This window comes from Triturus cristatus, chromosome 3_1 (genome assembly GCF_964204655.1).
Source record: "Triturus cristatus chromosome 3_1, aTriCri1.1, whole genome shotgun sequence".
In the NCBI taxonomy this organism is placed as follows: Eukaryota; Metazoa; Chordata; class Amphibia; order Caudata; family Salamandridae; genus Triturus; species Triturus cristatus.
In genome coordinates this window covers 109,955,408-109,968,611 of record NC_140583.1, presented here as the reverse complement: position 1 = coordinate 109,968,611, position 13,204 = coordinate 109,955,408, and the positions used below count along the sequence as shown (strand labels likewise).

General features: G+C 48.3%; 1 protein-coding gene across 1 annotated transcript in view; it reads left to right on the top strand.

Moving 5' to 3' along the window:
* The window catches only part of LOC146859792 (catalase-like), a 161,914-nt gene that overhangs the window by 74,884 nt on the left and 73,826 nt on the right, over positions 1-13,204 (top strand). Inside the window, exons 6-8 of the mRNA XM_085643514.1 lie at positions 3,794-3,919; positions 5,171-5,362; positions 11,367-11,519. Of these exons, the coding sequence (XP_085499640.1) occupies positions 3,794-3,919; positions 5,171-5,362; positions 11,367-11,519 (471 nt within the window). The remainder of the gene's footprint in view (positions 1-3,793; positions 3,920-5,170; positions 5,363-11,366; positions 11,520-13,204) is intronic.

The window sequence follows — 13,204 nt, the reverse complement described above, 5'->3', positions numbered from 1 at the left end:
AACGTTGAAAGCTGTTGCCCTCCATGCCTGCAGCCTCCAGCTCCCCATTTTCCTTCTCCTCCATGTCCTTTGTTTCCTGACTATCTTCCGTAGAGTCTTATGTCAAAACCTGGCAGGAGGCTGATAGGTTCCAAGATCAGTTTTCCCAAGTGACAAACAACCTTTTTGAGCCCCATCCAGTTGTCCTGCTCCAGGGAAGGGGTTCCAAGCATAAAAGAGATGAGAGCCCTCACCCTCTCTTGCTAACTTCCTTGTCTGTTCATGGAGATCCCAAGACCCCAACAGATTATTTATGTACCTGCTTCTGTGAGCTGATTAACAGGCCTACTGTATTGAGAGTACAAGCAATCACCTGTGGGCGAAGACTACGACACTGATATCCCTTTATTCTACTGGTTGTAGACTTGTACCATGGAGTCAGTCCTTTCAACTGGACTTTTTCTCAATCCTAGCTTGACCAGGCAGATCCATTTCATGACTTTATCATGGTTCAGCCAAGCAGCTCTGGAACAGTGCAGGTGTTAGCCAAGAGTTGGAGCAACATAGTCATTGGCGTAACAATAGCGCCTGCAGCCCCCACGGTGCAGGGGGAGGGGGGCTGAGCTCCAGAAGGACCCCTCACTGTGCACAGGTGGTGGGACCCTGGCATGGGAGATCCTGACTGGATCCTGAGCGTGGGGGCCCCCTTCCAGGTATTTTGCATGGGGGGCCTTCAAGTTTAATTACGCCACTGTATAGTGTCACGCCACAAGAAAAAAGTCAGGAGATTTCTGCCCTAGTGTTCGGGCACATTATTGATATCCTGCTCCAAAACAGAAGTGGATCAAGAAAAGGCATAGGCATGGAGATCCACATGTCCCTGCATAGCTAGCATCTCAGAATATCCAACCCTAGCAGTCCTGGTGTGAGGTGACTCCAACAGTGAAGACAAATGACATCCATGTGTATGTGGCAACACAAAAAGATGACGAAAAGATGATGGACGGAATGCTGACCATTGTTAAACATTCACCTCCAGTCACAGATCTGGGTTAAATCCATTGTGTTTTTGCTATGCCAACCCAGTTTGGATCTAGCCATATGCAAATTAGTCTTGACCCTGCTCCCCATGTGAACAGTCCAGCCCGAACTACCAGGTCAGGTCCTCCTTGGATCCGAAAACAAGCATTCTGGGACCTGTTTCAGGGTAACACCCCATATCAATCAGGCGAGCTTGAATCCAGGGGCATAGTGAGCACACATATGTATGTACCACCTGCCAATCTCTACTGGAACAGTTTCTGAAGGATCTAAATAAAGGGTTGTAGTCCCCAATGGAGCTGTCTGGGCTCTTAATAGGCTCTCTTGGTCCAAACAGACCACCTCTTCAGGATGCAGTCTCCTCTGGAGTTTTCTTTTCCTATTCCCCCTCAGTTGCCAAACTCCCTTAATCTCTCCTTAGACCTGAGTACAGGGTTTCCCACAATGCCTTTAAATTTCAGGTCAGATATATCTGATGCCCTGAGGGCAACTGAAGGCTAGGCTGTCTGTTTTCACTCAGCCCTCATTACCAGGTAATCATCTACTGCCTATGCTGATGTAACTTCCACCTGTACCAGTGCAGCTGCCATCCTGAAGGGCCAACACAGGCACAGTTCCCCTGTTCATTGTGCCGGTCCCAAGTTCGAGACAAGTTGGCCCTTTCACCCCAAATCACCAGCAACAGCTTTTTCTTCATTTTGGAGCACCCAACAGTCCAGGAGGAAATGTGTCAGAGGGAATGAGAAAAAGACATGTCCGGCCCCAACTGAGACAAATAACTCACCACTCTCTTAGTCCTTGTCTCAGGGTATCGACTCCACATCATTCGGGTCTAGCGTTTCTCTCTCTCGGCTACCATTACTGGATCCAACAAACCACCATTACATGGCCCTTTGAAGCGATGAGAAATGCTTTGCTCTATAATATCCACAACCACCTCCATCTGGGCAAGCATTGCCTCGGTTGGCATCCAAAGCACATCTGCAGTAGGAAGAAAGTCTCCTCCCCTTCACAGCCAAAGAGCAGATTTTGGCCACAGAAATGGTGTACTGATGCTACTGTCAATGAAGATTCTAAGACATCTTGCAACACATGATCCGCATTACAGGAAACCATGCATGTAAGCTCCTTACAGACAACTCTGCGCCTCACGAATTAGCCTCACATCAGAGGAATGAGCATGGTAGCTTCAGTGATGAGATTATTATTACAGCCCCTGTCACTGAAGCCTCCTTCCACTGTGGCACCACTGCTATCTTTACCCACATAAGTAAGTAGTGCATTATTGAGTCTTTTAGAAATCTCCATTTGTTTGCAACATATCAGCCATATGTCAAAGTTAGCGAATGAATAACATCCACCATTTTCAATTTTGCATGAGTTAAACTGCGCAAAGAAAACTTGCTTAATCAATCAGTAATCTTATAAAGCACAACAAATCACCTGTGAGGGTCTTAAGGTGCTGAGTGGGATGTGGGGGACGCAGGGTGGGGGTCTGCATTTCAGTTGTAGAGCCAGGTCTTGAAGTTCTTCCTGAATTTCGGTAGCGATGGTGATTGCCTGAGGTGCAAAGGCAGGGAGCTCGCTTCAGGTCTTCGCATCAGTTAGGAATGCAGGCTATCACACAATTCACACAATATTAGCTTCCACCAACCACAACTCTCTGCATTCTCCATCTTTTAAATATGGCTCAGATGATACCAAGAGTGTCTGCTTAGCTGTGGGACCAACAAAACCTGTGTGTTCTTGTGAGGTGCAAGCTGCCTGTTCCTCAGGATAGGGAGGTAACTTACAGACTTCCAGTGATGGTATCATTGCTCGACTTCTCATTTGTGGCACAACTGCCTACTTATAATGTGGGAGCAGAAAATATAGGTACTGTAAAACTTGTGGTCTATTACACCACAAGACTTTGCATGCCCTCTTTCTGGCTGTATGCATGACTTTTGAGCAGAATGATGCCGAGCAAAAGGGTGCTGATGCTACCACTGCTTGACGGATAACTTCATGTATACCCGCGTCTTCTTTCTGCATTGAGTCCTGTTAGGTATCATGACAGACTCGGCCGGGCTTATGATAGTACCATTGGCGTCCTATAGGCATGTACCTGCCATTAATGCTGGGCAGTTGTGAGGGATACCTTGCATGCATGCGGCTGACCGTATACTCATGAGAATTCCTTTAGAAGTGATGCTAAATTTTGCCAGGAAGACCTGTATGACTTGTTTGCTTAGAACTAAACTATCAGATGCTGCCTTCAGCCCCTCCATTTCACACTGCTGTCAGTGGTAGTGCTGAGAATGAGAAAATGGTAGGGTATACAGGTAGGATATAGTTGCCTTCTTCATGGCTCACTTACTGTTAAAAATGGAGGTGTCCTTGTTTAATGTAACTGGCACTCCTGTAAAGTGCTCCATTACTTTTAGTTGAATTCCCGCTAAATAAAACTGCAAAAAAAAACAAATGAAGGGCGTTGAGTCTAAAGCGTGTAAGAAGTGGGATAATATCAATAAGTGTTTTGAATAAAGAGCCATAGGAAGAAGAACCATCTTCCCTTCCACCTTACTAGGTGGAACTGTACCCCACAGCATACACCTTAGGGTAAGTGTCACAATAATAATAAAATTATCAATTTTCCATTACTATCCTATTCTAAATGAGGCCCTTGGTTATCAAAAGTAATGCAATAGAAGCCATTTAGTGACAGTGAACCAAACACTAAATATTTGTTCCTCAACCATTCTCCTGTGTGACTCACGCCTCTGTATTTCAGGTGACCTTCTTGTTCTCTGATCGTGGGATTCCTGATGGGCATCGCCACATGAATGGATATGGGTCTCACACCTTTAAGCTGGTAAACGCCAAAGGAGAACCCATCTACTGCAAATTTCATTACAAGGTATGTATGGATTTCAAGCTTTACCTGTGTTATACAGATCCTCCTAAATAGATATATTCTACCAGAAGCATGACAGGAGGTGATTTAGGATTTCGTGGAGGCCATATTTACATGTAGTGTCTTGTTGTTCAGCACGGGTGCAAACTATTCCAACAATTTCAGATTGAATTGAATACGTACACAAAATATAGGATTTGTTTTCTTCTAAATTATTTGTGGGTCATTGAGGCTATCAAATGTCAACGTGGGAGAAAATCAAGGTGATTAACTCATAAGTGTGTGTGTGTGTGTGTGTTTGTGTGTGTGTGTGTGTGCACATTTCACTGGGCTCACGGTTAAAAACGTTGCATCCCATATACCTTTAAGAAATACCTAGGGGCGGGGATAAAGATGGAAAGTCAACTTTTCTTAAAAGATTGAATGTCATGAAACAGATTTATTCTGGAATTTTTAAATGGCAAAGAACACACAATTTCATTTTGGGTGTGGGGCTCATAGCTATGCAGCATTTTGAGGGCAGCGGAAGGCGGTGTCCTCAACGGCACAGGTGAAGTCGGCTGCATTATGGGAAATATCATTTGGCAGAAGTTATGCCAGCCAAAGCTCAGTGGAATAGCCACACAGTTTGGGGTGGGCAGCCTAAAACTATTTGCCATGGTACCGTTTATCTATGGAACTGCCATAGGATTATTGCATGTGGGTACTAAACAAATACTTTCAGGTTGGGGGTACAATTAAATGGTGGCCCTTCCACCACATACGTTTCTGCACACTCCGGCAAGAGACACTTTCCAAGGTGACAGTAAACTCTTGATTTGGTGAACCATCAACAACAACAGTTTGGCTCACAGGACCCAAGACTTTGGCTATGTACAACTGGTAGCTTATCGCTGTTTGTTTATCATTATGGTTGATTGTATTTGTGTTTCCAGAGGTTGATTGCATGTTTTATACGTTTTTGTCGTCACACAAGATTTTTATACCTTCGATGTCTGTAATTCAGGTTAATATCCTGTAAAGGTGAAATTTATTTTGATGGTTGCGTTGTATGATCTGTGTCAGAAAACAATATATTAGTGCAGCCCTGAATATCAGATTAATGCAAGCAGTTCTACAGTTGTCCTGACTGGTGTGCAGATGTACTCGCGGTTTTCAACCACGCGAGGAAAGAGCCTGATCCAGGTTTTTAAAACACTGTGGTGTGGTAGCCAATTCATTTTCCTAAGTGTTGCTCTTTCTAAATTTTTTCAGACTGATCAAGGTATCAAAAACATTCCTGTTGAAGAAGCAGACAGACTAGTTTCCACTGATCCTGATTATGGAATACGTGACCTTTTTGACGCAATTGCTAGTGGAAACTTTCCTTCCTGGACCTTCTATATCCAGGTCATGACCTTCGAGCAAGCAGAAACATTTCCATTTAATCCATTTGATCTCACCAAAGTAAGCACTGTTCTGTAATTGCTTTCCTACATGGTTATGGTTTTTTGCTTTGGGGTTTGGAACTTTCTTGTGCACTCTGGTGGCATCTTTGTGGTCATAAAGTAACAATGCCATGTCTGAATATGCATTTACACTTTGCAGTCTGACAGTAGAACAGTGTGACAAATAGCAACTGAAATGGGAAGACACTGGGAGGAAAAAACCTTGGCGGATGAGACGTACAATGGCACACAGACACTAGGACAACAAATCGCTGATAAACTGTGATCGGGAGTTAGACACAGAGGTGTGGCTCGGCAGGGCCTCGGGACTAGAGGCCGCAGCAGCGCTGGAATGAAGGCACAACACAGCAAGGTTAGATGCTATGGCCGGAAGACCCCGAGCGGCTCCTGCCGTTTATTTATCCCCTTGGGTCGAGCTCGCCCTGAGGGGTGTATGCATGCGTGTATGTGTGCTACAGTGTAGTGAAGAGTCCGAATGTCTCTCTACATCCCTCCTTTCTTTTAGTGACCGACCATCCAGTTCCTCAAGTTCACAGAGAGGTACACACAAAGTCTTTCAGTATTTGGCTGGGCGCAGGGTTCGGCCGGAGAGCATACTTTTGGCTCCGGGAGCTGGAGCTGACCACTGCATCTGATGGCGTGTTCGGAAGTGACCCAGCCACCTCATCCTGACTGAGCCTGCCAGTATTGGGGTTGGCCTTGTCACTCCTCACTTGTGAGCTCCTTGGTGGCGAGACTACCAGCCCTAAAGAGCCGGGTGGGCTGATATTTGGGGTATAGTCTGGATCTTCGACTCTTCTTGGCCAGAATTCTGACCATAAATCCTCTTGTATCTTCACAACGGTTCACCCTTCTGGCTCGAAGGGTGTCCTGAACTTGCAGCCAGGGTGTATGTCCTTGACCACAACGCAGTCCCCAACCTTCAGCCTTTGCTCTCTTGCCCTGCGGGCTTCACTCGCTTTTTGGTTAGTCGTTGTCCTTCTTGCTTGTAAGGCCGCGTTGTCCCGTTCTGCAGGCTTCCACATTGGATCCGTCAAGATGCTATCCCACGGGGGCATTTTGAAGAGCAAATGTGAGGGGGCACACTTGGTTATGCTGTGTGGCATCAAGGAATTGGTCAAGTGCAGACTATGCATCTTCCCCTTGGTCCACGGCAATGCGCAGGGCCTGGTTGAGTGTTCTCATGTGACGCTCCACCTCCCCATTTGACTTGGGGCCACAGAGGGGTGATCTTCCTGTGGTGGATCGCTTTTCTCTCCAAGTATTCTTGAAATTCCCGGTCTTGGAACGGAGGCCCATTGTCTAAACGAATTTCATCCGGCAAACCCATGAGTGCAAATATCTCGTCAAGGACTCTCCTGACATGCGTGAATGCCGTTTGCGCTACTACCTCCACGACTGGAAACTTTGAGAAGGAGTCGACCATCACCAACATGGTGCGCCCATCTGGGAAGCTTCCGAAGTCAAGGCTGACTTTGGCCCATGGGGTTTCACAGGGCTCTTCAGTGATTACCGGTGCCGGGTCTCCTCCAGTGATGGTGCAAGTGTGACACTGTCTCACCATGTCTTCCACCATGGAGTCCATAGCTGGGAACCATATCTTGTTCCGTAGTCTTAGCCATCCCTTGGTGTCCGACGTGCGCCAACTGGAGGATCCGGCGTTGCAGTCAATGGCGTGTCCCCTCAGAACAACTCCATGTTCCCCAACACTCTGTTCGTGGCGCACCTGCCAGATCTGTTGCCAAGCGTGGCTGTCTTGGGTCCAAAGCGCCTGAGTGCCATCCAGGAAGTGGGCCCATCCATTACTCAGCAGGGTGGATTTCACTCTGATCAGCGTCTCATCTTCATCCGTCGCTTGACCAATTTCCGCTAGTGTCATGGCGATGGGGCATGCTGCTTGTGAGACTCTCAAAAGCTTCTGAGCATGCTACAACCGCCGGTAAACTTTGAGGGACCAGGGACTCTGAGTGTTTGGAGAGCGTCTGCTGGTTTGTGTGCCCCGGGGCGGAAGACCACTTTGATATCGTATGCCTGTAGCTGTACGGCCCACCTCTCTATCCTCGTAGGTGCCAGTCGTTATGATCCTGCAAAGAGCGGGTGCAGTGGCTTGTGGTCAGTTACCACTTGAAATTCTTGTCTGTACAAATACAGGTGGAAGTGCTGGCATGTCCATTTTATTGCTAGCGCCTCCCTTTCGATCTGGGCATATCTTGTCTCAGTGTCCGATAGTGCCCTCCTGGCATACGCCACTGGCCTCCAGGTGTCATGAGCATGTTCCTGAAGGCGGACCGATCCAATGCCCACTGGGCTAGCATCAACGATCAACTCAGTGCGGCGCACCATGTGAAAGTAGGCCATCACCATTTTGTCCATTAGCGTGGCCTTGATGTTGTTGAATGCAGTGTTGGCAGCCACGGCTTGTGGTCACTGCGGGTGAGGGTGTGAAGTGGCTCTGACAAGGAGGCCAGATTCGGAATGAATCTGCCCTAGTATGTGGCCATGCCAAGAAAACTGCAAACTTCCGTGGAGGTATTTGGAGTGCTGGCTGCTCTTATGGAGTCCACCTTCTTGGGGTCTACCTGTAGTCCTTCTCTGGTGAAGACATACCCAAAGAAGTTGACCGACTCCCGGTAGAACGAACACTTCTCTTTGTGAAGGGTCCGCCCGTAGTCTTCGAGTCACCGGAGGGTGACCCCGAGATGAGTGTAATATTCTTCCAGGGTGTTCGAGAACACCAGGATGTCGTCGCTCAGGTTGATACCCTGCTGGCCCGAAATTGCTTCCCTGATGGCATTCTGGAAGACTTCGGCTGTCGACGACACCCCGAAACTCAGTCTCTTGTACCTCCTGAGGCCAACATGGGTTGAGAATGTGGTAATGTATCTACATTCGGGTTCTAGCTCCAACTGGTGGTATACCGCGTTTTGGTCCAGTTAAGAAAACTTCTTGGCCGTTCAAATCCGCTACGTCATCCATGGTGGGCGTGAGGTGCCGTTCCCTCTTGACCGCCAAGTTCAGGAGGCTCATGTCCATGCAAAGCCGGATGGCTCTGGGCTGCTTTGGCTTGGGAGCCACAACTAGTGGGGACACCCACGGGGTTGGGCCGGACACCTTCTCAACGACATCGAGGTCTTCTAGCTTCTTCAGCGCTTCTTCCACCTGCGGGCGGAAATTGAACGGCACTCTCCGGTGCCTCAGGGCGGTAGGCATTACTGTGGTGTCTATGTGGAGCTTGAACTATTTCCCCTTTAGCTTGCCGAGTCCAGTGACTAGTACCGGAAACTCCATCAGGATGTCTTCAGCGTGGGAGTTGTGGACCTGGTTTGCAAAGAAGACCAGGCCTGCCGCCATGTGACAGCTGAGTAGCATGCCTTTTCTCCCTTCCGTGACGTGGAACCGAGCTACTGTGACATGCTTCCCACTGGCGATCTTGACCTCGATGACTCCTCGAAGAGGGAGTGGGTCTGTTCCTCCATTGGTGTAAATTCGAGCCTTTGTGGGTGTGATTGGGGGTCGCCGTTGGATCATGTCTACCCTTTCCTCTTTGATAGGCGCATACCTGGACACGGGCGGCGCCGCGGCGGTCTTGTGCAGAGCAGCCTCCATTTCACCAGCCCAGACGTCCGACAGTTCATGAGACCGGACCAGAATGACGATCTCATCCAGCAAAATCCCTGGTTCCTCAGCAGTGTTGAGCTGCACCCCTGGATGATTTGGCCGCATATCTCTTCCCTTTGCTCCAGGAAGGCGCACGTGCTGGCCAGCCAGCGCAGCCGTGTGTAGCACATGTCCACGGACTCGGTGTCTGACTGAGACGGCTGTCTGAACTTGAACCACTTGAAGTCGGGGTTAAGTTGAGGGTCAAATTGCCTGTTGAAGGCAGCTACCGCCGCCTCATAGTCGTCGTTGTTGCCTGTGTTGGGTAGAGTTTCAAAAAGATCGTAGATCTCTGTAATGGATAAGTAGCAACCGTTTCACGGTACCGTCTGTCTCCCTCGTGCCCTTGAAATTGTGATAGTGATTCAGCCATCCGATCCACGCCTTCCACCGTGGTGCCGCCATGGCGGGGTCTGCTGTGTCACTGAATGGTGACAGAGGGGAGACAACCGTGTGGCTGTGACCTGGAGGTGGTGCGTTGGCACCCGCGTTTGGGTTGTCCACATGCTCATGACGCCGGTGCGTTCATGCACGGATCCGGTGGTGCGGTACTAGCAATAGGGTCTTGCGACTGAAGCTGAACACCGGCGCGTGGCCATGTGGGAATGGCTGGTCTTCTGGGCCTGTCGTCCTGGGTGGTGGCTCTGTCCCCCAATGTGCACTGTGGATGGTGATACCCTGATTGCCAGCATGGGGAACACACAGAGATGGCTTGGTCTTCGTTGCTGGTGGTATGCTCAGCTGCTCCCCCTCCCCAGTGTGTGAGCAGACTTGCAGGGCTGTTATGACTGGCTGGGGCCTGCTGGCCTGACAATGCTCCTGGGCCTCTTTGGTCGTGTTGGGCTGCAATACTGATCTGGAGCTGGTAGAAGGGGAGGCACAGGCCACAGGGAGATACTCTCACTCTTCCCCTAGTCAGTGCAGAGGGCCTGCAATACCGCCACGCGCCACAGCGGGGTATATTGTAGGGTCTCGCACTCACCGGTGACGTCTTCGTTGTCTCGAGCGCACCGCCGGCTTGAGCATGCTCCTGCTGCTCTGGGGGGGCGTGCGGGCATGTGCAAGGCGCACCAGCAGGAGTCGTCGTGTAGAGCGACGTGTAGGCCCAGCGGCGGCAGCAGTGCAGCACATGGGGGGGATGGGGCGTTTGCGCTGGCAGGATTCCCGCAGAGGTGATGATGGAGCATCGCGGGTGGGATCCGCGAGCTCCCTGCAGGATGGAGTCGAGGAGGCGGTGTACACGTCGGTCGTGACCGGCCTTGTCGCCAGTGTGGCACGGCAGGGACTCTGGACTAGAGGCCGCAGCAGCGCTGGAATGAAGGCACACCACAGCAAGGTTAGATGCAATGTCCAGAAGACTCAGAGTGGTCTCCTGCCATTTATATATCCCCTCGGGTCAGGGCCGCCCCGAGTGGTGTATGTATTCGTGTATGTGTGCTACAGTCTAGTGAAGAGCACGGATGACTCTCTACAAGAGGTACGGAGAGAGACAGACACAGGAACTTGCATACTCAAGCTCTGAACAAGAAGATTCTGGAATAGGGATACATTGAAACAAAAGAACGTGGACTATCACACCAAATGAACTTAACACAGACTTGGAGAGATTTACAATAGGAGACAGTGGCACTGCCACTGGGACAGTAAGACGGCACTACCACGGGAACAGGAAGACGACACTGCCACTGGAACAGGAAGACAACGCTACAACTGGGACACTGAACACAGATACTAAGAAGGGCACACAAACGCTGGATTTGGAAGACCTAAACAGTGCGAGAGATGAACACTGAGACAGGCATACATTGGTCACTTGACCACATGGATACTTGCACAAGAACACACATGGACATGGAGATTTGAAAGCTCATCCATTAAACATATCTGTACATAACCAAGGAGAAACACAGACAGGTAGAGACCGGGTGTGTAAGCATGAACTCTCTGCAAGAAAGATAGTCTTACTGCACATATTTACTTTTGGAAACACTGCCTTTAGACTGTAGACTAGACCTATACAGCCACTATGACAAGGAGACAATGATACAAGGAAACGCTTGGCCATTGACGCTTGGACACTGACCATCACACTTCAACACAGGAACATAGGCCAAGTTAAGCACCAGGGTGAAGTAAACTCGGACATGGGCGACAGGGAATCGGACACAGGGAAGGATAGAACCCGGGTCAGACAAACCTAAAGACTGAAGTAATAGTGGTGGTACGTTACAAACCAGACTCCGGTCTCTAAGTCCCTACTAGTCCACAGTGCATGGAGGCCATGACAATGGGAAACATAGCCTAGGCACATAGAAGGTATCTTAACGTATGTGTTTGTTTCATAGGTTTGGCCACACAAAGATTATCCTCTCATCCCAGTGGGCAAAATGGTCCTCAACAAGAACCCTGTAAACTATTTTGCAGAGGTGGAGCAGATGGCATTTGATCCAAGCAACATGCCCCCCGGCATCGAGCCCAGCCCTGATAAGATGCTGCAGGTAAGAGCGAGCTCATATTCCACTAGCCCATATGTAGTTCACTGTCCAAACAATAAACTTGTACATAAACAATATTTAGAGTGTAATATTCTTTCCAGATATTAATTTTATTCCAATACTGTGGTATCATTCACTTTTAAGCAGTTATCATCCAGTTCAGGAGTTCAAAGATGCGTGGAGACTTTCTTCTAAGTCCTTAGTACCCAAAAGGGGAACCAAAGTTGCACCTTAGGAGGCAGATGTAGGAGAAAACAAAGAACAGTACGACATGGAATCTGAGCAAGGAGACCATGTGGATCAAGATTATAGCAAAAAGCGTTTCTTAAGGTCAGCTCACTGGCTTCTCTTTTAGCCATTTGTCAAAAGATGAAATAAGCTTACGCCACAGCTTACTAATGACACCACTGGGCTGTGGGCCACACCGAACATGTGGACCAAACATCTTGCTCTGTTTACTGCATAGTCGAAGAGAGCAGGTTGTCATCCTCACCCTTGTTGAGATGACCGATAGGAGCCTGGTGAGTCTAAGCGGCTGTAGGTCTGCTGGTAATATTGGGATTTTCCATAGGTACACACAATGTATTTTCTCAGCTTAAGGCATGAGCATCTTAGAAACACACTTCAGCGGTAACTGGTATGTGGTGGCAGCTAGGGAGGAAAGAGCACAAGATCTATGCAACCATGACTACAAAACACAGAACAAACTTAGCTTTTACAGTATGGACAGTTGGTCCTATCTGTCTGGTACCTCAGTACAGACTGAATTAGACATATCCACCAAAAATTGGACATTTCGATAAGGAAGATAAATGAACAGGATTCTGTTGGCTTCTGAATTCAAAATAGATTTGTGGCGATGAGGAAATTACCAAAACTAGGTTCTCTTTGAGGAGCTTCAATCACAGTTGCATCACTTAATGTTTTCATGGCCCACCTGGGAGGTCTCAGGCGACAGAGGAAGAGAAATGCTTGCATTTAATTGTAGCGGAACCTACAGCAGTGGTGCTGGGACTCAGGGACTGCAGCCCATTTACGCATCTGTATGGAAGTTAGAGTTGTCTCGGACACTAATACTACAAGGTTTCCAAATAGTTCCTGTGTCCAAATCCTGTTGGAAGCAGATGACTCAGCCATGTTTCGATAGCACTCAAAGCTCTCCACATTCAACGGGATGCAGGGACCAAATACTGTAATGGGAACATGCTGCTTCCGACTATTGTGAAATCTAAAAAAAAAACCTCACTCAATGAAGATCGATGACCATCCGCTCATCCTGAATAAGATTGAACTGTATGGAGTAAAATTGTTTCCCTCTCGTGGGATTAACACCATCACATACAAGACAGCTGTCTACCCTGATCATATCTTTATTTTAGCTCTTTTCTTTTATCTCTCTGGGTAATGATGATACAATTTTCTCTATAATACTTCATTATTCTGTCTGTTTTACTTTCTTTATATCAACTGTTTTACTGAACGTTTGAAAATTTGAAAAATCCACTAAACTGCACAATGAACCTAGGCAGTAAAGCCACAGCACTCTCATTTAAGGAGGTGCTGACAGTCTGGGCATTGTCCAAGCGTCTCGAGGACTGATACTTTGTTGCACGTGTGTCATGGCAGACACCGCAATTAGGGAGATGAATCAAAATCAATTATCGAACATCTTCAAATATGTAGGTTAT